Source organism: Leptosomus discolor, chromosome 9 (genome assembly GCF_034619465.1).
Source record: "Leptosomus discolor isolate bLepDis1 chromosome 9, bLepDis1.hap2, whole genome shotgun sequence".
NCBI lineage: Eukaryota > Metazoa > Chordata > Aves > Leptosomiformes > Leptosomidae > Leptosomus > Leptosomus discolor.
This window is the reverse complement of record NC_141399.1, coordinates 22,176,356-22,199,187: the sequence shown is the minus strand read 5'-3', so window position 1 is coordinate 22,199,187 and position 22,832 is coordinate 22,176,356. Positions and strand designations below refer to the sequence as shown.

General features: G+C 41.7%; 1 protein-coding gene across 5 annotated transcripts in view; it reads left to right on the top strand.

The window, feature by feature from the left end:
* The window catches only part of TAMM41 (TAM41 mitochondrial translocator assembly and maintenance homolog), a 46,426-nt gene that overhangs the window by 10,573 nt on the left and 13,021 nt on the right, over positions 1 to 22,832 (top strand). Inside the window, exons 5-10 of one of the 5 annotated variants that reach the window (XR_015183798.1) lie at positions 1,788 to 1,933; positions 2,633 to 2,798; positions 4,964 to 5,026; positions 13,616 to 13,724; positions 16,963 to 17,164; positions 20,431 to 20,445. Coding sequence is in view for 1 of the 5 variants with exons in the window: in XM_086470604.1 (XP_086326730.1) it covers positions 1,788 to 1,933; positions 2,633 to 2,798; positions 4,964 to 5,026; positions 13,616 to 13,692 (452 nt within the window). In the remaining 4 variants the exon portion in view is untranslated. Of the gene's footprint in view, positions 1 to 1,787; positions 1,934 to 2,632; positions 2,799 to 4,963; positions 5,027 to 13,615; positions 13,725 to 14,225; positions 14,844 to 16,962; positions 17,165 to 20,430; positions 20,446 to 22,832 lie in introns of those variants that run through there. The other 4 variants (XR_015183800.1, XR_015183799.1, XR_015183797.1 and 1 more) reach the window with 4 other exon arrangements.

The window sequence follows — 22,832 nt, the reverse complement described above, 5'->3', positions numbered from 1 at the left end:
CCAGTCACTGGGGTGTATGCCACAGGGCTGCCTGCACGCCCACCTGAGACCTGCCTGGTAATGTCACCAGGCTCTTGGTGAGCACCAGTGACCGCAGTACTTCATCATCTATCCTTGGAAACAGTGCCATTAGCCAAAAATGTGGGAGATCCATTACTATGCTGTAAGATGTTGAAATTGGCTCCGCTGTGTGAGCAGAGCCAAAGCAATAAGACTTGCAGCTTGGAAAAAGTCTGTCAGTTACACCTGTAGGGATATTTTATTTTGCTGACATCTTGTTAAGACTTAAACTTTTCAAGGGGAATGCTAGTAGACAAAATTGACTTTATATGTTGTTCTAATCAGTCTCTTGGAGACTCTGAAAAGAATTGTTCATGCTTTAATATGGAAAATGTTTATCCTTTTGGGTTTTTACGCATTTTTCTGAGAGCAGGGAGTCAGTACCATTTTTCTGAGAGCAGGGAGTCAGTACCATTTATCTGGGAAGTGTTTGTTTTGTGGCTTGACATAAATTGGAATAACCCGAGTCATGCCAGCCAAGGTACCACCTTGCAGCAACATTAATCCCCTGAAGATGATCAGAGATGATGAGGGGACTGGAGCACCTCTTTTACAAGGAAAGGCTGAGAGACCTTTCTCCTGGACAAGAGAAGACTGAGAGGGGACCTTATCAACACTTATAAATATCTAAAGGGTGGGTGTCAAGAGGGCAGGGCCAGGCTCTTCTCAGTGGTGCCCAGTGACAGGACAAGGGACAATGGGCACAAACTGGAGCACAGGAAGTTCCATCTCAACATGAGGAAAAACTTCTTTACTTTGAGGGTGGCAGAGCCCTGGGACAGGCTGCCCAGGGAGGCTGTGGAGTCTTCTTCCCTGGAGATACTCAAACCCTGCCTGGATGCAGTCCTGGGTGACCTGCTGTAGGTGAACCTGCTCTAGCAGGGGGGGTGGGCTAGAAGATCTCCAGAGGTCCCTTCCAACCCCTGCCACTCTGTGATTCTGTGAATGTGGGTTCAGGATTTGGTTTGTTGCTGTGTGCTGCGTTGAGCCCCCAGCTCCTGGTCGATCACACTGGGGGATGCCAGGGCAGCACCTGATGGAGGGGGGTGATTGCTCTGCTACAGACTGACTGTCTTTCTGCTTGTTCACTTTGAAACTTTTTGGTTGCATACTGTAAAAGAAAGTGCAAAGGTCAGTAACATAACAGGGGTATGAAAAGGAGTTGCTTTTTGAAAGGACTAACAAAATATGTGGCTGAGAGAAAAAGGTGATGTGGTGGTCTGACCTTGACTGCCATCAGCTGTGCTTCAGGTGCTGCCCTTGAGGTGCAAAGGCAATGCAAACTGTTTTCTGTCAATACTGGAAAATGGAAGGTTATTTGTTTCTGGACAGAAAATATGGGGACTGGCCACTTTGTTCGGTAATCTGTTCCTCCTCAAAGTGTGGTGTCAAAGAAGAGAGCTGTGTCACTGCTACTTTTGAGGCTGAACTTGGCAGCTGGATATTTTTTTTTGTTATCCAAGTGAAAATGTGGACACGTGAGTTGATGGCGTTACAGGGTATGAGAGGCCACATAACAATTCTGAATCTTGTTCTCTGTGCTTGAAGGTATTTGAGTAGTATTTTTTGACTATTAGAAGGTGATCCTCACTGTGGATTATTTGGGCATTGATAGAATTGGAGAATAAAGTTTTAGATGACAGCTTTGTACTATGCTGGTTTCTGTTACGTTCTTTTAGTTGCCAATTTTTTCCTAAAGAATTAACTGTTTCTCTTTTCTTGACTAGGTGATTTCAGAATGGTGATAGGAGAAGACAGATGGAAAGTGCAGAACATAGTGAAATCTAATGTTCCCCACTTTCAGAAGCTGTACAGTAGCATCTTAGAGGACTGCCCTCAGGTGGTGTACAAGCACCATCTGGGGAGGTTGGAGGCAAGTACTGTTCTTCATAAACGTTTTTAAAACAAGCAAGTGTCACACTGACAGAGGGCAAGATTATGCCATATGCTAGGGACAGCAGTTGCAGTCACTGTACTTACTATTTGTGCTGTTTCACCTGAATGCCATTGTCTCCCCATAGACGAAAGGGAGCGTGTAGGGCAGCTAGGCTCCTGGCTGACCTCTTCGTGAACTGTCTGAAAAGTCATGTGCGAGGAATCGAGCTCTTCATGTTTTCCTCCAGTTTGGGAGAGATCTGCTCCATTATGCATTTTGCAGTGTTTGTGCTTACATTTTGTATAAATGCATACAGGCCTGCATGTTGGTATTGCTGTAGTCAAAAAAGGGTCATTGACTTTCTGATTTAGGTTGGGAAATGTGGAATAAATGTTTCCTTCAAATTATAGAAACCAGATGTGCTTTGAGTTTAAAGCCAGGAAAATGTTTTTCTCTAAACTAAAAGTTGTTTGCAGGAGCAGCAAGATTATGTGTGTACATCAGTCTTCCCTTGGATAAAAATTAACATCTTTGCATTGAGTTATTCTTCAGGTTCAGAAGATTCTGATATTTGAGATATTTATTGGAGGTCAAAGGTGGCCAAAAGACTTTTCTGACTGCTTTGAAAAAGACAACTTTCTTAACACTGAATGTTTTTACTGTCTTTTTTTTTTTTTTAATTTTATTAACACTTAGATTGATAAAAGCCCAGAAGGCCAATTTGCACAACTAATGGCTTTGCCAAGGACCCTGCAGCAAAAGATAACTTCTCTGGTAGACCCCCCTGGAAAAAACAGAGATGTGGAAGAAATTTTACTGCAAGTTGCCCATGATCCTGACTGTGGATTTGTGGTGCATCAAGGTAGGCCTAGATCAGTGTCTGTAATCTCCTGTAAGACGTGGTAGATACACAGATTTATTGTGTATGTTCTTCTGATTCAGAAGGATGGTTTAGAGAGAACGATGAAGAAAACAAGAGATTAATCGTGAGAGACATTCCTAAAAGCATGGTTTTGGATTTGTTTGGTTGCAAACTGAAATCCTAGCAAATAGCATTCCTACTGACAGAGAAAGATCTGTTTTGGTTTGGGTCCTGTAAGAAGTAGTCTTTAAGAAGTAGTGTGGCTTGCTTAGACCATCTCTATTTGGAATGCTTATATCTTCAGGGTTTCGTTGGCTGGCATACCTTCATCTAAATACTGAGCTTTATATCCTGCCAGTTGGACATTGCAGTGCTAAGTTGATTTTTCTGGCTTGCTGACATTACCCTTCCCAGTCATCACAGTCAGTCCAGATACTTGAGCTCTGGCCAATAACTCAAGGTTTGAGGAAGAAGGTTGAGGTGCTTATCACTCATCATGGCTTTTCTGAGGCAAGATTATGTCATACGAGCAAGTTAAAGCTAATGCTGCAGACATCAACGTACTGCAGAAAAATGAAAACATTTAGTGCTTGAAGAGTCCTTTATATCTTTAAGGAACATGACACATCTTAGTTCTAGGTTGCCAATTTTGCATGCTCCTTGAACATAGCAAGAGCTCCCTGGATGCTCGAGATGTCCAGCCAGTTGCTGATACTGGTTTCTGTCAGGGGAAATGAAGCTGCTGAGAGCTGCAGTTCTCCATTAGCAGTGTGAGGTGAATTGCACCAGGACACTGGGATGGGGGGCTGCTCTCATGTTGGTCTCTGGCAGCTGCTGTGCTACCATGGCTGGGCTGCAGCAGTCCTGTGGTGACAGCTAGATCTGGGAGCAGGAGCTGCAGCATTGTGGATGGTTGTAGAGCTCTGGGCTGTCCACCCCGAGCTGGCTGTCCTTGCGATGGTGTTTGTACAGGGTGTGCAGGCACGGCTGTGGTGCATGGTGATGCAGCGGTTCAGTGTCAAATGTTGGGTAGATCCAGTGTTCTCAAGCCAAGCAGTTTGTACGCTATGGGGGGAATAAATCAAAAACCTCTCTCTCGCTTCTGTGGCCAAAAGATCTTCCTAATCCAAGAAGCCAGGTAAAGGACAGGACAAGCCATTTGTTAATCCTTCACAACAAAGCTGATTACTCCAGTTGCGTTGCGTTGTCCTGAGGTATTTTACTAGCTTGACATGATTTGTTCCCTTCCCTGCCCTACCCCTCCAAATTTTGTGGTGCAATATTGTATCCCTTGCACTTATTCATGGGTTTCCCAAAGCTTTGTTCTTTGTTATAGAAGTGGCTTTGAAAGAAGAATTTAAAAAGAATATTTCAAATTATATTCCGCACTGTGATTAATGCAGAAGAATAACTTTCAGTTTAGAAGACTTAACTCTGGGACTGCTGCATTTCTACATTTTTAAGTATTTAGTAATGTACCATAGTTTTGTCCTGCACATATCGGTATGCTTTTATATATGTGTGTTACAGCAGATAAAACTTAATACTTTGCAAAAAAAGTTCTAACGTTTTTTGTGACATTCCATTGATACCTAAGAACTACTCGCCAATGAGACCCGAATGTGCCACAGTGCAATGTGGTAAACGAGCCTTATGTCCCACAGCCTGATAACTTAAAAAAGCTGGACAAGCATTGGACAAGCATTGCACAGTAGGGGTGTTGCTACTGGATCAGAGAAGTGCAAAATCCCAATTTCATATTGAAGTAAACAATGAATACAATTTGTTCTGCTCTAGAAAGTTAATGTACTAACACTTAGATAACATAAATCTGAATCCTTTGTGACTAATTGTCTTAGTAGAGAAATAATGGGAACACTAAGTAAATGAATTTGTTCAGCTCCTACTGGTTGTCTGTTCTAACATTGGTTTGTTTTTTTTTTTTTCTGTGCATTATATCTAAAATAAGTTAAAATAGCTTAGAGTATATTTACAATTAGTATGACAAAGTAGAATAGAAACAAACTTTCTCAGCCTAAGTGTATGTTTTACTTTCAGGCTGACTTGTGTAACTGGAAAAATGTTTAACTTTGTGTATGTTGGAGGATAAAACAATCCCCCCAAAACTACTAAGATGGGTAACATCTGTGTGCTTTTCTCTGCAGGCATCTCAGGAATTGTGAGACCTTCCAGTATAGTGCAGAGTGCTAAAACCATACTAACAGCTGGTAAGATTGTGTGTGATTTCTATCAACATAAGCCTTCTTGTTTCACAAAGTAAAAATCACAGGGCCCCTACACTGTCTTGTTACAAGAGTTTAAAGAATATACTTTTTGGATGTCTAATTGAAAGCCCCTGGAAAATAAAAGTAATATTTAAAGCAGAAGCTTTATAGAACTATCAAGAAATTGTAACATACCAAGAAGAATTGGAATCTATATGACTTAACACCCCGCAACAACCCAAAAGTAACAAAAAGCAACTTCTGATTTCAGTTTCATCTTATATGTGGGCCAGATTTGGCTGATGTGTGCTAATTCTGCTCTTTTTGAATTAAAAAATGAAAAAACCCTAAACTTTATAATTCACTCTGGCTTCTACGTGTGAGTGGATCCCTCCACGATCAGTATGTGGTACTGGTGCGTATGTAGACAATAAGATTATTTCATCACAAAATATGGAAGAGGATGAGTTTTGAGGAAGAGAGCATTGGCACGACCTGACGGTTTTTATCAGGCGTGGAAGGCAGGTGTGTGTTTGAAAGACATTGTGTAGTCCAAACTGAGCCTCTACTTGGTGTACTTGGGTATTACTGTAACTATCATACTTCAAAATTAATTACCTTAAAAAAAAAGAGGTGAGTATTACAGAGTTAATGTGAGAGAAGGTGTAGAAGGGAAAAAAAGGACTGTCTTTGTATGGAAACATGGGAAACAGGTATCGGAGTCTTCCTGACTGAGTGAAGTTGGAGCTTCAGACAGTTTTCTGAGTTCTGGAATAAATCTAATGTTAAGGCGACCTGATTTTTACATTTTAAAAAAGCTGAAAGCATTGCTGCTTGATTTAAAAGAAAGGCTTAAGACCTGAGCCTTCATTTACTTCAAACTGATCAGGAGATAGTCTTAATGCCTGCAAAGTGAAAAATCCTTGTTTCTTGCATGAAGTTGCTCAAATAATTTTCAGAACTCATTCATTCCCATTTTTAATTCTTCCACAAGAGCAATTGTATACAAACGATGCCATTATTGGATTTAAAAGTAGCTGTGTAGTTTCCTACTGAGCAGTCCTTGTCCAGTTTTCTACAGCTCCTGCTCTTTAGTTGGTGACTCCATGTTACACTTCCCACCTCCTTGTAAAGAAACACCAGTTGCTGTGTTCAGGACCATTAGCGGTCTGCTGAGTGAAATAAGCAGCCAGTTTCACTTTTTATGTGCTTGTGTTAATAGTCTTGTCCTAGTAACTGGAAGAAGTCTGACAAAACTATTGCCTCACTTTGTTTAGCAGCTGGAGGAGACCAAGGGCACAATACCATGTGAGGAAAGCAAATTTTTGTTTTGTACGAGTTAAGCTTATTGCAGGTATTAGTTTCTAACATAAGATTTCCAGCCAAAAGTGTGACGTTTTACTTCTGGGGCTTTTTGTCAAAATGACCCACTAGTGGTCAAGACTTCTTGCATTGTAACCTGCGTCTCTTAGAAGTTCCAGGTTGTCACCTGTCTGTTCCTAAATCCATGGAGAGTGTGTTTTGTAGAGCGAAGTAATTGGAGGGGAGGGATCCAAGACAGTGGTGTTGCGTTGAATTCACTGCTGGTGGAAGCTGGCACCCTGACTGTCCTGCGGGCAAAGCTCTTTGTGTGTGACTGCAAGAGTGTGAACAGAAGTAATTTGGCTTTGTTAGGTTTTTTTATGCTCCCCATCTGCCTGTTCTGATGAACAGGAAATCACCACTGGGAAGGGCCAGCTCCTTTTGGGTGTCATGCAGTCAATCACTTGCAGCCTGTGGTGTTACTAGGACTTTTGGGGGGTTCTCATGCATCTTTTAGTAGGACTTGTAATTTTTACTGTGTCTTCTGTTTTTTGCACCTGAAACTAGGTATTTGTGAAATGCCTTTTCTTTCCTTTTTCTTAACTGCTTTTTGGTTTATATATAGTGGCTTTTTTTCCCCTTTAAAACAAGCTTGAGTTATCTTCTAACCAGCCAGCTACATAGTGACATTTATATCTAAAACCATGTATTTTCTACTGGTGCTCTTAATATTGAAAATGCTCTCTTTTTTTTTTTTTTTTTCTGGTTTGATTCACATAGAGCAAAGCAATTGTGATCACAAGCCAAATTTGAGCCAGGAGGATTGGGAGAGTTTGGTTTTCCTGAGTTTTAGCATAATTTAGTTTGTTTTAGTTTAGCCTTATTTATGCACTTGTAGGCATAAATACACTTCCAGGATCTGGCCAAACCCATGAGCAAGAGAACTCACGATTGGTCGTTTAGGGTTACTTGCAGATTATGAGCAGAGAGAAACAAATTAGATGTGGAAAAGGACTTTTTCTGACATTCCCTAACCCCCGGTTGTAGTTTACCGGGTGGGCGGCGTGCCTGTGGAGCTGACCTCCTCGGGCATAGCAGTGAAGCCACTGTGGCCAGGGAAAGGGGAGAGTCCCCCTGCTCTGGTCCATGGGGCTGCCTGGGATGGGAGCGAAGCCCTCCTCACTCGTGTGGGCACAGCCTGCCCTCCTGACAAGCCTCTACCTGAGCCCTGCCGGAGCAACACCGGCTTTGCTTGCTACAGGTGGGCAGAAGCACAGAAATAGTATTTTTCGTAATAAAACCCTAAATTGTGATGTGCATGAAAGAAGAAATTAGATTTGACAGCCCAGGGGTGTGACCTCAGTCTTTTGGATGTGATGTTTGCATGATCATCTGAGATCTTCTCTGGAATTTAGGAGGGATGGCTTTCTGTGGGTTGAGGAGTGAGGTAGGAGAAGCCTTTTGCCTGTGTTTGGTTTGTTGTGTTTTTTTTTTTTTTTTAAATACTTTTCTCCAAACATTTACGATTGAGTTTATGTTAAAATTTGCTGTATCTTCTAATGAAGATTTTTCTCCCCGTCACATTTTCTTAATTTAAGAACTCGTCACTAGGGGTCAGGCATGAACGCTGTTCCTGGCCATTCCTGAGGGCTCCCACCAGCCCACCTCTGTACAGATGGGTACTGTGCCCAGACAAGACACTTGGCTCCTGTGCTGAAAGTATGTTCTTGGCTCGTGCGAGGAGAGAGCTTTTAAATGTAATCCCTAAGGATTCTGTGCTTCTTTCTTCATTCTTTAGCCAAATCCTGTCTAATGATCTGCTCTCCTAAGGCCTGTTTTCACACTTAGTAGAGACTTTGGGAAAGGTGTTATGGCTCTGTCTTTCTGCAATACTTATGTTAAGAATAGTAGCTAAAATGAGAGAATTATGAAAGATTAATTAAATCAGTGGCTCCATCAAAAAAGCCCTGCCTACTTTTTTTCTTGCTGTGCCCAGAAACTTTACAAGTACTTTTGTCCCATGTCTGCTTGCAAAAGAATTCGTTTTCATTACATGGCCATCATTCTTTTTGAAATGTAATAGGGGAGACAAAATAATTTCCTTAGCTGATTGTTTTATCTTAACAACAACAAAAAGTGACATGCCTGCTCTCTGGTCTGTAGCATGGTAGTCTGACATACAGCATGTTTCTAAATTAAATGTTACATCAGGAATAGTTGTTGCTGAGATGGCATGCTGTGTGTTAATGCTGTTGGCAAGGAGTACAAGCAAAATAAAGAATTCCAACCCGTTCAAGAAAACTTTTTTCATTTTTCTCTGCCAATGCGGTTTTAGAGTTGAGCTCAAGCTCTATGTTGTTGTTTGTTGTTAAATGCCCTATTTAGTTTTTGAAAATGTGCCTATGTATTTCTCTTAGTCTGTGGTGAGGTTGATGCTCTGTTTCCCATTAGGGATGGCACCATCACTTGATTTATTTTCCCACATAGCCCAAGTCTGTGTGGTGCTTGGGAACTGACTCTGAAGTTCTTACATTTAGCTCCTCTGAAGATGTTGACACTTCTTCAGCTTAGATTTCTTCTTTGTATCTTTACCAGAGAAATGTGACAAGCCTTGGAAACTTCTTGTAGATAAAATACTCTGAGTTAAATCATCAGTTGAAGTAATTGTTCAGAGTGCTTTTAAGTTAGCACAAATGCCTGTTGCTGCTCTGGATAACATTTGTTCTCTTAGAATTGGCATAAAAATATACTGTGTCTTCAAGGATTTTTTTTCTAACTGTAAGGAACAGCTTTACATGTAAAATCTGTAGATTAGTGATAACTGCAGTCTTCATCAGCTGCTTGAGCAGATAATGCATACCACTGAACATTAGTGTTGTCACGGTTTGAGGCTGGGCTGGCCACTAACGAATGACAGACGCTCTCTACTAACCCCTCTCCCCTCCCAAAAGGGAAAAGGAGAGAGAACAAGGGAGAGAGACTTTACGGTTTGGAAAAGAAAACTAAAACAGCTTTAATGGAACAATAACAATAAAAGAAAAGATAATAATAAGAATAAGGAAAAAAAATGAAATATTTACCATCCCACTTACTCAGGGATGCACGGATCAGTCCTCCTCAGATGTCGGCCATCGAAGAAGAGCGAAGGGGCGAGACCCTCGTGATCTCTCAGCTTTATACTGAATATGACGTCTATGGGATGGAATACTCTGTTGGTCAGGTTTGGGTCACCTGTCCAGTTCGCTTCTCCCTGTAGGTGCGACTCTTTTCACTCCTGGCACCCCAACACGGAGTACAAGATTTAGCAGTGACCTTGGTCGCCATAAGAACAAGTATAAGCAAGGGCCTCTCTGCATACCATTCCTCGGTACGAACTATAAACATCAGGCCTTATCACTGCTAGGAGCAGTCACTGTCTGGAAAAACAGGCTGCTGTTTCAGAAAGTGCTGGTAGTTAGAGGATACTTAACTGAAAAGTTAAAGCACTAAAACAGAATTAGTTCTGATTTAGCCCAAACCAGGACAAGTGTAAATTTGTGAAAAGCTTGCATGCGTCTGTGTGTGATACACAGATGATATAGATCTGTTTGCCTCCGTGTGACAGCTCTTCAGAAGTACATGCATTAGACTTTCTTTTTGAAAGGAAATAAAGAATACTACAGCCAGGCATATTTGCTGGGAAACTTTAGGGGACTTCTAGCCAAATCACTATCTTACAACACTAATGCTTCCAAAAAACTGAATATGGATCCTTAAGTAAAACCAGATACAACTGAAGTTTACACTGAGATTTTGTGGTCTTGATTCCATGTGTGTTAGGCCTTTGTTCTGTATCATAGAGTGGAAACATCCAAAGAGGAGGTGGAACCACCAAGTCATAGGCCCATAACTAAAGTAGACATTTTCATGTGGTCCAACTGCTTCAGCTTCTGAGGCTGAGCCATAATTACAGCCATTAACTTTTACGACAGATATGAATCATCACCCCGAGGGCTGCTCAAAGAAACCAGCTGTATGTACAAACCTGCATGTTGCCTTGCAGCAGGGTGTGCTGGGGCAGAGAGGTGAGCGTCTCAGCACAAGGCCCTGGTGGGTGGGGTTCTGCAGAGTGCTCCCCGTGGGGGGGGGGGAATGAGTGCTGGGCTGCTGCCAGGGTCAGCGTGGACTGGCGATGGGCAGAGCGAGCTGCAGCCCAGTGCAAGTAATGGCCACCCTGCAAGGCCACGGCTGTGGGTCTGCCATGTGCTGTCCTGCCCCTCCAGAAGTATGCTGACCTCACAGGGAAGTCGATTCTGGCAGAGTGATCCTAGTATCTGAGGGGCAGTGTCCTGGAAGTACTGCACCTGGGAGACTGGGCAGTGATTTGCAAAGTTGCACAGTTTCAGAGTCTTAACTGTGGAGCCTGGACCCATGGCTCTCATTCGTGTGCTCTGCCTTTGCTCAGCCTGGCCTTGTTCTGCAGCTGGGATTCCTATGCTGTCTGCCATTTTAATGCAGATGTGTGAGGCACTTCAGAATTTACATGATTATTTACTTGTTATTTGAGATGCTGCAAAGAAAAACCCATCCTGAGTTTATTAGTGTGCTTGCTTTTAGCAAAAACCTATTAAATACAGAAAAATTTGAGCTTACGTATGGAATGCATGTGGTTTTGTAAGTTGAAAATATATGTATGGGTGATTCCTTACAGAAGGTAAATTGAGTGTATTTAAATTGCAATTAGAGACACAAGAAGCACAGAACTGATTATACACAGCCTGTTTGTTATGACAGGCTTTTTACTGTCCATCACATCCCTTCAGAAACAGAGCGTGTGCTTTTCCTCATTCCTGCATACTCATTTGACTTCTTGTGGCTCTAGGCTGCTAACACGGAACGCGTTTTTCAGTTGAAGTATTTTATCTTCATTTGATGACTTTCTAAGGTCTCTTTAAAATCAAGTATTATCATACTCCTTTTTTTCCCCCAAAGAAGTCCAGTGCAGGAGATGGCAAAACCTGGGTCTAAGAGGCTTGTATGGTCCAGAAGACCTTTCCTTGTGTTCTGGTGTCACATGGTGTGACTTTTGTCTAAATTGCTTCTGTGTACTACTCTTAGTCAGTCTAGTCAGGTAAAAAGTGTTCTGTTAACTAAACATAAGGAAGATGGTAGTAAGTGTAAGGTACCATACTTTTTAATCTCTGCATGTAAGTGTCAAAATCAAAGCTTTTTGTGCAGCATTAAAAACTTGCTTTTTCAGTTTTGAATTTGTAAGGGTGTGATTAGACTGTGGTGTAATCTGAAAAGTCGCTCTGTGTTTTGTTTTTTTTTTTTGTTTGTTTTGGAGTGGGTTTTTAATTAAAAAAAAAAGCTGGAAGGAGGAAAAAATAAGTAGCTCCACTGACTAGGATCTCAGAACCCTGCTGAAATGCCAAGACTAACAATATTTTATTTTTAAGTTTCCAAGTACTAGATGACTAAACGCAGGAAAACCCAGTCTGGTTTTTTACTCTAGATCTGCAGGAGAAAGCTCATCTCTGGTAAAACGTCAGGAAGTGTTAAACACTCAGGCTAGGCTTTACAAAGTGTGTGGGAGTCTTCCTTGACTCTTTCCTATCTAAAACTGGTAAAAGCTTGGAGGTGATGACTGCTGCAAAATCCTTCTGTATCTTTATGAAAACTGAGAAATGTCTGCCTTCGTGGCAGGCCTAGTGTAATGAAATGGGCTTTCCGAAGTTCACTGCTTGTGGGCTGCTGCAGGATGATGTCATAGCTGGAGTGTGACAGCTATTTTGACTTCATGTGAGGTTTGTTATAAAGAAGGGATAGGCATGTTACTCTGAAGGCAAATTGGTCCAGACAACATCCCTGTGACGGTGTATCCACACTGGTGTCCCTGGTGCACTCCTGATGTTGGCAGTGCTGCTGTCATAGCTGTTTGTCATAATCTCGTCAGGTTTGCTGCTTTCTCTTTGCCTGGGTACATGTCTTCTTAATCTGGTGTTCCGTACCCATCATCATTTCAGCATTATCCTTTTTTCCCTAAGGACACAGATGCTAGTTGAGCAGTTTTATTCCCCTGCAGCTGTGCTGCTATCTCAGTGGTGAGATGGCAGCTGCCGTTAGTTAGGGGGCAATAACAAAATATTCAAGGAGGTTATAATGTACTCTACAACTTGTTGAAACCAGGACAGATTTCCACCTCAACAGTCAGCAGCACATTTCCTATGAAAAAAAAAACCCAAACAATTCTGTCTTCAATTTTAATTCACAAGCCTTTGCACAGCTGTGCTCCATGTGTGTTTGTCCTGCAAAGCCGCTGGTGGAGTGCGGTGTTTGATTGCTTTTAATCAAGGTGGGCGTCAGTGCGATGCTTCTCAACTCCAACTGTAGGCAACCAGGTGCCTGATGCCTAGCATCGAGCAAGGCTAACTAAAATCGGATGAGCGGAGGAAACTGGCAAAGTAGGGTTTGGAAGCTGAAACTTTTTGTCCAGCGGTCAGATGGAGTTTCCTTGTTGTGCTCGAGTGGGCTGTTCTGTTATCCCAGGTCACCCCTCTGTCTCCTTCCCATTCATCCCCACAGTTAAGCGTTGCCTGCGCAGCTTGGGGCATAGCTGTGGCTCTTGATGATGAGGCCTCATCTGGCCAGCAGAGTGGTGGGCTGCTGTCCCAAGAGGTGCCGTTCTTCAACAACAGGATTCTTCTCGCAGATGTGGCCAGCTAACGAACTCAATGGCCTGGACTTCTTGGTGGTCCTGCCTGGGTGTTCTGCTGCAGAGCATGGTCTGTTGGGTTGTTGACATCCATGACCAGGCCAGAGTGCAGTCCTGACCAGCTGGACACGCTAACTAGCAGCAGATCAGAAATGTGGGGCTTTGGTGAGGGTCTGCAGCAGGCACAGATGGTGTAAAAGCTTTCCTATATTCACATTTAGGAATAATGATGTAAATTAGAAGTTTCCCTCTGTACTAGTTAAGAGTTTTATCATGAATCTCTACCTTTGCTATGACTTGGTCATAGTCTACACCATGTGCTTGTATGCAACATCATTGGGCCTTTGGAATGAACCTATTCTGTTTTGCATGCTTTGATACTTTTAAAAGCATTTAAGGATTTTTTTGAGTCATTATTTACTGTGTTATGAATGTGACAGGAAGGTTATTTGAATGTCTGCCCGATGGTTTGGGTTGTCATTCTTCCAGGGAAATACTTTTCTGAATGTAGTAAGAACCAAGTGTTTGAGTTAGCCTTCCTAAAAGTTGCTATTTTCTGACTTTCATGTCCTCTTTTTTTTTTTTTTTTTTTTTAGGGGCGAAGAAATCTGTAACTTATAGTACGAAGAAATTATATAAAATGATGAAAGGATGGTTGAGGAAGACACCTTGAGTCTTGACGTACTGTGTATGGGTAAATAAATGGTACTTTTTCTCTAAATATTTTGCAGATGTTCCTTTGTCTACTTGAGAAGATTAAAGTGCATTTAAGAAGTCTGTTCTAATAATTTACATGCCCAATTTTACTACTAAAATAGGAACTTTTGTAAGTGGGGGAAGGTTTGATGGCAAAAGTATTATGCTCTGTAAATACTGAAATGAATTTTCCTGTATACTCTAGCTTGGATTTTCAGAAACCCTGAGTAAAATGGATTGATTGTACATATAAATTAAGAACCAAAGCCATTCATTTTCTGTGTATTGCTAGCTTTATTTTCCAAAATACCTTCAGGCTTTTTCAAAATACTCTGTCCCAATTTTAATTTTGTCAGGGACTTGTGGAACTGGAGAGTCCATTTGAGTTTTAAATAGATATAAACTGTTCTGTCAAAATGCATATTTCTGCACTTACAAGTTCATCCTTGGAATTCTTCTGAGGGTGCTTCGGCAGAATGGGCTTCATGAAAAGTAATTTTTTTTTCTCAGATGTGAGGCATTCTGAATCCAAAAACATCAACAATGACTTTCAGTGCGGGAAGGAGCATTTGAAATGAGAAGCTTGTTGGGTGTTGGATCCTCTCATAAAAACCGTGTGCTCCTGTCATGAGGCTGAGGTGATGGCTGGGCAGCTCATGGCCAAGTGCTGTCAGGAGTGTACTAGTTGGAAGGAAAGCCATGCTTTCACCGACCTTGTGAGGGTCCTGCTTGTGCAGATTCGAAATGTGTGGTGCTTGGCAAAAGACTCTAAGTGCTTTAAAGTTGGGAATTTTATGAACAAAAGTACCTATTGTTTGATTCTTTGATTATAATTTTTTCCTGAAAATACTGTCCACAGAGATAAAACTTCTCCCTTGCTTAATTAATTAGGTGAGCTAGAGTAAACAGGACTTTTACATAACATGTTACATTAATCATGCCATTAAAGAATGGACATTTCTGGCAGTATTCATGTGCGACACAAAAAAATTGGAGCATCTGTTGTAAACAGAATATTTTTCGCACTGAGTCAGGTGAGTTTGCTAATTATGGATGTTTTTCTTAATAGAAATTGAGAGAACACATAATTTTATTTGTGAGAGTGTCAATGATAAAAACAATTTAAAGGTGGAGAATGGAAATAAAATATATCTTTCCTGATTAGCATGTGTGTTCTTCCATGTGTATTATGTGATCAGTAGGGCCATCTCTCAAGCCACATTTGCTTTAGTGACCACACTTAAAAAAAAAATTATTAGAATGAAATTGGTTGCTAATCGTTTCCAGGGAGCAGTTCAAAGCACAAATTTAAGAAAGAAAACAGAAAATGTATTATTGTATGTAATATGACTCATTCAGGCTTTCTTTAATCACAGGTAAACTTTTAAATATTGATTATTTTAAAGTATTTGAGTTTAAAGTGGCAGAATTTGAATCCAGAGTCAGGAAATAAGTGTGATGGTTTGGTGGTGGTGTTTTTTTGGTGTGGTTTTTTTTTTTTTTTTGGTAATTGTCTTGGAAAATATCATTGCCGTGAAGTAGTAACTTTCTAAGGTCATAGGCAGATTCACTTTGCATTATGCATTGATGATAGATGTAGAGTTTGTAAGACAAATCCCTTCAAATGTTGCTTTTCTGACATGAGGAGGCTGACTGCCCTTTTTGTGGTGGCACATTCTGCAAAAGAAGTGACCGTAACTGGAGAGCGTGTGTACGTGTGCTACCAGCATTTCCTGTCCCTACTGGTAAGAGGCCAGAGTATCCAGTTAGGAAAGTTTGTTATAAGAAATGGAGCTGGGGAATTTAAGCCCCTGCTTAAATTAAATTAGCCTTGGTTTTTGGCTGCATTTTTTTGTTTGCATGAAGAGGTTCCTTTCTGGATAATCTAGAAGTCTTTTATACAAAATATATGCTATCCACCTTAAAATTAACTTCATATGTAGTGAAGACTTGAAATAACCATGCAAGTTTTTACATTTCAGCATAAGCTCTAGTAAAAAGAAATCTGAAATCAGAGTTGGCTTACTTGGTGGTGCTCAGTGGCAAATTAAGAGCAGAGAATACTGGCCGCAGAGGTAGAGGCAGACCCTGTCAGACGCAGAGCTTGTGGACGAGTGAACAGCAGGAGCAGAGATTGGGGATGGAGCCCCAGTGCACCAAGTGATGTGACTCTGGGTGAGGGGTGCAGAGCTGCCCAGTTTAGTCACTACACAGAGTGATAGCTCCTGGGTTTTGTCCCAAGTGACGTGTTGTGGGGGAAATCACGTGTGGGCAGTTACACAGAGAAAAGACTGATCTTTACACCAGCAATCTGGTGTTCGCAAACTTTTAGTAGGGTCCTCTGTATTGTTTGGTGTGTGAGGAAGTCCTGGTCTGTGAAAGTCTTGGGATATGAAAACAATTTGGGAACTGAAAATGATGGCACATAATGTATCAGCTTCTCATAGGAAACGGAACCTTTTCAAAAATAACCTGCTTATGAATAGTTAGCAGAATGATTGGTTTATTTATGTCTGATGTAACTGAACTTTATATGTTCTGGGCTTTCTCTTGTAGTTGTTTCTTTTCTTTGAAGGCTGTGTGGGGAAAGTGTCCAAGTGAGCCTCAACTCCTTCTCAAGGGGGGTGGTACTCACCACTGGAGAGAGGGTTTATCCTTGACGGATTCATTGGGGTCACTCTTAGAGAAATGGTGCTTTTCCTTCTGTGTGTGAATTCTGTTCCTTTAGTCAACTTTTGGAAAATCAATGCTGTAAGCAGAAAAATATAGTTGTTTTTAAAAGGGCCAATAGCTGCAAACTAGATTGTTAGAAATCTATTCTATGTACTGCATACATAATCAGATAATTAAGGCTAACAACTGAAATATTATTCCAAATTTTGCCTCATTTATCTCCTCTTTATGTCTGTAAATGAAAATGTAACCATTGCATTTTTGTAACTCCTGTAACTCCCTCAAGGATGCAGGCCTTCCTATGTGCTGTATAGAATGTGTGAGCTGAAAGGAGGGGGGGGAAAAAGGGACATCTGTGGTGTACAGATGGAGCAAACACTTCTCCACAGAATAAGCAATATTACCAAATTAAAAAAATAAAGTAGGCAGTAGCAGAACTAGACATTTACCTTTTAAGGGGCTCATTCCTTTCTCCTGTAATAGTGCAGTTAAGTAATGTTGTACGTCAGGAGCTGTACTGGGAAGTGGCACTGTTGAACAAAACCATCCTCTACTTTTTTTTTTTTACGAAAAGGTGAGAATGGTGGTTGCTAAACCTGGTCGAAGAACAGCACCACAGGAAGTGAAACTACTGGCTCCTGCGTTACAGCTGCTTCAGGCAATGGCTGAGCAAGATCCCATGCTGTAAGATTGCCCAGTCTCTGCTTGAGAACTCTTATTAGCAGAGCATTCGATTGCATGCTTGACTTGAAATGCATACTACTGTTGTTGATCAGGTATGTAGTTCCTTGTTGAGACTAATGGCAACATGTGTCTTGAGCTTGAGTCTACAGAAGTAAAAGAATTAAGGAAACCTGTGTGATGTCTCAGTACAGCTGGTCACTGCTGAGCCCTGCCTGGGCTGCAGCTGTGGTGTCAGTGTGGGCTGATTCCAACAGCTCTTCCCTTTGGTGGTTCTTACATGTTACCTCAAAGTCTTGGCTGTTTTCCCTTGTATGGAGCAGGGGTACCTTGGGGGCAGTGTGTGTGCCAGAACTGTAAGTAGACCATCCTGTGAGGATACCTTGCATCCTGAGGGGCTCAGCGTTTCTGCTTCTCTGCAGTTCCTTGCTACTGTCAAGTTTGGGGGTGAGCAGCCATTAAATCTAGAATCTTTTAAATGATTAAATGCTATTATAACTCTAGGAAAGCATTTAAAAGAGCAGCTTTCTTTTAAAAGCCATTAACGATACAGTTAATGTTCTGAAGATTAAAGTTAAGACACGTTTAAAAGGGGTTTTGGTGTTTCAGAAGGTGCTAGCTACCCAAACGGTGGTTCAAAACCTTAGAAGTCAATCACAAGTCAATCTGGTGTGTGAGAACAAGTTGGCCTCAGCTCCCACAGTGAGACAGCCATCTTCATTCTGAACCTTGCTGGCTAAGCAAGGGCATTTATTCAAGAAATAGTTTTCTCATAGAAAAAAAGCCAGGAACGTACTGCTTGCTGTTTAGCAGCTAATTAACCATTTTTACATGCAACAGATGCTGTGTGGCGTCAAACCCTCCTGGCGTTTAAACTGTTCGTTGTGCAGCTGGGGGATCAACCGTTCCCCCATGGGTGTCACCTTGCTGCAGAGCTCACCCATGGCCTGAGCCGGCCGCGTGAGTCTGGCATGGCTAAGACACCCGCTGTGGGTCTTGGTTTGGCTCCATGGGCTTCCTTTGTCTATTGTGGTATAATGGGTCAGTTCTTGCTCTTTGGAGAGAGTTTTGCAAATCCCAGTTTGATAGTTCCTGGTTTACTCCATCTGTTGATACGTTGCCAGTATTCCAGTCTTTGTGAGATGTAGGAAAGTCCTTCCCCATCACTCTTATAGGCTGGAATCTTCAACTGTGTTCTGTTCTGTAAATCACTTATCTCTGTGCTTTTTAAGAAGTGGCCTACCTTTCCCCTTGAGGCCACTGGACTTGAGTGCATTTTTTTTTGGCAGAGGGCCATGAATGAATCACGGTCCAGAGCAGCTCACAGCCTGAACTCCTCTCTATTGTTACTGTGAGATACTTTATGCAATTGTTACGGTGTTTTGCTATGCAGAACTTTTAAGAGAAGAGACCTTGATTTCAGACTTGTTCATTGCTTTTGAAGTTCCTCATCAGTATGTGGAAATGATTTCTTACAGTTGTACAGCTGTAATCCGCTAAAATAACTAGTGATTGTTGCACGAGAACTTAGGATGTGAGAATATGTTACTAACTCTTTGTCATAACGAGGTGTGTTTTGTTCCTTTACGAAAAATAGTTTCTTCAGCTTTTTATTCCATTTGTAACTTTCCTGTTCATACCTTCGTGTGCCGTTTCCATACTGTTTTATTGGTGTGCTGCTTCTCTTGACTCAATTCTCAGCCTTTCATTCTGTTCTTCAGACAACCCTCTTTTCTGGTTTGGCCATTAGACCATGGACATTGTTTCATGCTCCATCCCCTTTTTCCCTGTGTAACAGTGCTTTCTCTAAAGGCAGCCAGGCAGATGATTTATTTCTTGATGTCTTAAAAGGTTCCTTTTGTAACAAAAAGCCTGGACCAAATCAAACTGCTGAGGATTTCTGAAGGTGAGTCACTGGTGTGGGCCTGGGATTGGTAGCGCCAGTGGAGTGTGTAACTGTCTCCTACCTCAGGGAATAAACTAGATGATGCAAGATGAAAGGGAAACCAAAATTTGACTGAATACATAACCATAGGTTCTGGTTTCCATTTCTCTTTGCAGTCTTTAGTCTCAGTATTGTGTCTGTTTACTAACTCGCCTGCCATTGTGAGCAGCCCACCTGGCTGGCGGCATGGTGTTTGACTGCTCCTAAACATAAGATTTGGGGAGTGCCTAAAACTGTACCTGTACGCAGGGTGCTGACTTACTCTGTCAGCACGGGTAAGGTGTATTCTTTATTGCTTGCTTGTTTCCCCTTTTTCCAAGTACTTAAGCAGCGTGTTCCCCCAGGTGGCTGGCTGGGTGTGACCCTCCAAATGCTGTCTGCAGTGAGCACACCCGACTGTCTCCGCTGCAGAGGCTGGATTTCTTACCTGTACTTCAGTGAGGCTTCGCTTTAGGTTCGGTTGACCTTCGGTGTCAATGAAGGTGGCTAACAGAGGGAGAGTAGCAGCCACAGCCTTATCACGAACAAGGTGCCTCAGGGTAGCAAACAACCAGTCACGTGCAAGTCCTTTCTGTTGGAGAGCTGGGCTTTGTTGTATCCCAGAGCTTCCTGACACTTGCAGCAAGCGTCTCTGCCCAATGGGGAAGATAAATGGATGTGGAGGCCAGTGTTCCTGGGTGGCTGAGGGAACCGAACCCCAAGGTCCATGTCATTTAAATTGATTGCAGAGGTCATGCTGGAGCCTGCTCCGACTTGGGAAACCTTAGACTAAACATTGCACGTGGTGAGTGCCCAGCTGAGAGGGATCTAAGCAGGGCTGTGACTCATGCCTTTTTCCTGGTAATTAATTTAAAAATAGAATTGAAATTGAAATATGCTTTGAAGGTCAGAATGTCAGGTCAGTGTGCGGCAGATAGTTTTTTCATGGGTAGGGTGTTGACAGAGAACAAAGCATTCTTCACTTGCAAATCCACTTCTGCTGGCCATGTATTCTGAATGTGTAGGAAATGAGTTTTCTTTGTGTTATCTACTGCAGGAAGAGACGTTACCTTTGTGTAGCTATTTTCTGGTATGTTTTTTGTTTGAGTGAACAGCTGCTCTGTCACTTTTGATACTGTGGCTTCATAAAATTTTGCAGTTGACATTATTTACTTTTTCTAGATAAAAATCTACAGCACAGCTGATAACTGATCCTGAACTTAATGACTGCTTTAGGGAGTGGCTGTAATCATTTTACTCTTGCATGTTTTAAACCTCTTACTCAGACTTGTTAAATCAGAAATATTAAAAAATGGATTAAGTTTAAGTACATGAACAAGAAGCTTCAGACTATACATTCTGAAATTATTCACAGAAACTCCAGATATTTCAGTTACATTTTTGTTGTAAGAACTTACATGTCATTGTTGCTTTCAGAATCCAGTGCTCTGCCAAAACCTTTTCATTAATGGTGGATGACTATTTGGCACATGTTTTTCTGAGAAAATGAAGGTCATGCAGCTGCCAAGACCAAGATTCTGACTGAAACGTCATGCAAGTGTAATGGCTACAGAGGGTTCTTCCTGGTTTTAAATTTGAATAGAATTTGATTCTTAGGAGTCTGGAACCAAAAGGGACTATTTTTTTTTTTTTTTAAAAAAAAAAGAAGGTCGTAACACTTATGTCTATTGGTTCCTTCACTTCTTGACTTTGTTGTACTGATGTTTAAGATATCCCCCCTACTCAGTTGAAGAAGCTAAGTAAATAGTTGAGTTAAATATCTTATTTTGGCTTTTTGGAATTAATTCGTATTACTTCTCTTACATGGGATCTCTTGAGCTGTATGGTATATTTGGTAAACTTGAAAGGGTATGTTCCCACACAGTGGATTAGTTTTTTAATCTCTGCCTCCTGCCAAAGTTTCTCCAAACCTCTTGTTTTAAAATCAGTAGTGAAGCATGAAAGGGGAGCATTCAGTGTTTTCCTGGTTTTGTTTGTGGTTTTGGTGTTTTCTTTTAATGTTGCCATCTTCAAGTTGTCTTGCTGTTAGGCAGTGATGAAATGTCTGGCTCACCCCCTGCACAAGACAACAGTGAGAGCCAAGCAGTCAGTAGCTGCTTAGAATGATTCCAGAGGTGGTTCAGGAGAGGAAGGAGAGCTGATACGAAGCTGCTCACCAATGTCTGTCTCATGATGCTGCCGCAGTGCTTCATTCAGCATTGCAACCTAGGACAAGGCTTTTTAAAAACAAATGATTTGCACAATAAAGTCCAGCCATTTTTTTTTTTTTTAATTTTCCCCTTGCCTCCCAAGCCTGGTATGGGGACATACATCCTGGATGATGAGGTAGTGCACATTCTGCATGCACGTGGCTAAGTCTGACCCTGCATCTTTGGGTTAGAAAATTGCCCAGTAGAAGACTGAGTCAGTAGCAATTTGACATTTTGAAGGTGAGATTGTACAGACAACAGTAGGTGATGAAATGACATTACTGTGCTTTAAATTCTTACAACATTTTAAAGTGGATTATATTTGAAGGTTGTACTTGCATAGGTGCTTTTGAAGCAAGGTAACTGTTTTCTTCTGCTTTACTTTTTGTTGTTTAAAGAGTGTGTGTCCTCTCTTCCTTGTCTAGTTTGCTTGTGACTAATTTCAGCAGATTCTCTCTCCAGAATAAAATTGCAAAGTAAGGTGTTATTAAAAACAACAGGAGAAACCCCAGAACTCCAAACCCTTCTACCTTACCAGGTCCATGATTGCAGTGATCGGATGGTGGCTGGTATCCGTGCTGTGTAAGCACAGCTGCACGAGGGGTGGGTGCTGACCAGCCCTGATTCTGTCCCCTATATGCCTGGGGGCTGCGGGCAGCGAGGCTGGGCTGGGCCGGGGTTGCCTACAGCCTTCTGCAAGCCCTGCCGAAGTCACTGTGGTCAGGGCACGCCTGGAAGCCTGAGGAGCAAGCCCCCTTGCTCTGGTGAGATAACCAACCTCTGTCTGGGAATGGCTGGTCAGTGAGAGTTTAGAGTCCTCAGTAAGTACCACGGTCAGACTGTAAGAGCCATGGAGTTGGCACATGGACACAGTATTACAGTTGATGTGGGTATCCTCATCCAACGAGTGTGACTGAACTTGGCTCTTCCAGCATGGTTGATCTGACGGGTGGGGATGTCCAAAGGCCTTTGGGTGGTCTTTGGTTTCTGGTTCCTTGAGGTAGGCATGTGACTTGTCCAGGGACCTGCTGCTGGTGCCTTCGGTCTAGAAGAAATTCTGGTGATGAAATAATCCTCTTCTTTCAGCCTTGAAATGTAAATGATGTAGCTTACAATGAGTTAGTATGTAAACTCTTAAAATAATTTTGGATCTAATCATGAACTGCAACCTGTTCATGATTTTAATGATCCTAGTTGCACTAAAGTTTCTCTTCTCCTGTGTGAGAGTCAGGATACGAATCTAATAGGGAGTTAAAGCTATTGTGTATGTGTTTACTGCACAAGAAGAGAGGCAGAATCAGGAGAAAAAAAATGTATAATAAATAATTACTCTGAATATTTACCTACATATGTGTGTCACTGATGATACTGACCTTTCTTTTGCACAGTTTGCCATTCAGAGTTTTGCTGTGAACCAGTTGTGGTCATTTTATTGGTGTTTAACAAAACTTTAACAAATTAAAACCAGTGGGTTATGGCCAAAGGGTGCTTTTAATCTGACACTCCTTTTTTTTTTTTTTTTTTTTTTTTTTTTTTTTTTTTTTTTTTTTGCTTAGCTATCTTCCTCTTTTCCTCTACTCTAGAACAAAGCAAGCAAAAAGTACTTGTGGTTAAGGTTCTGACAGAACA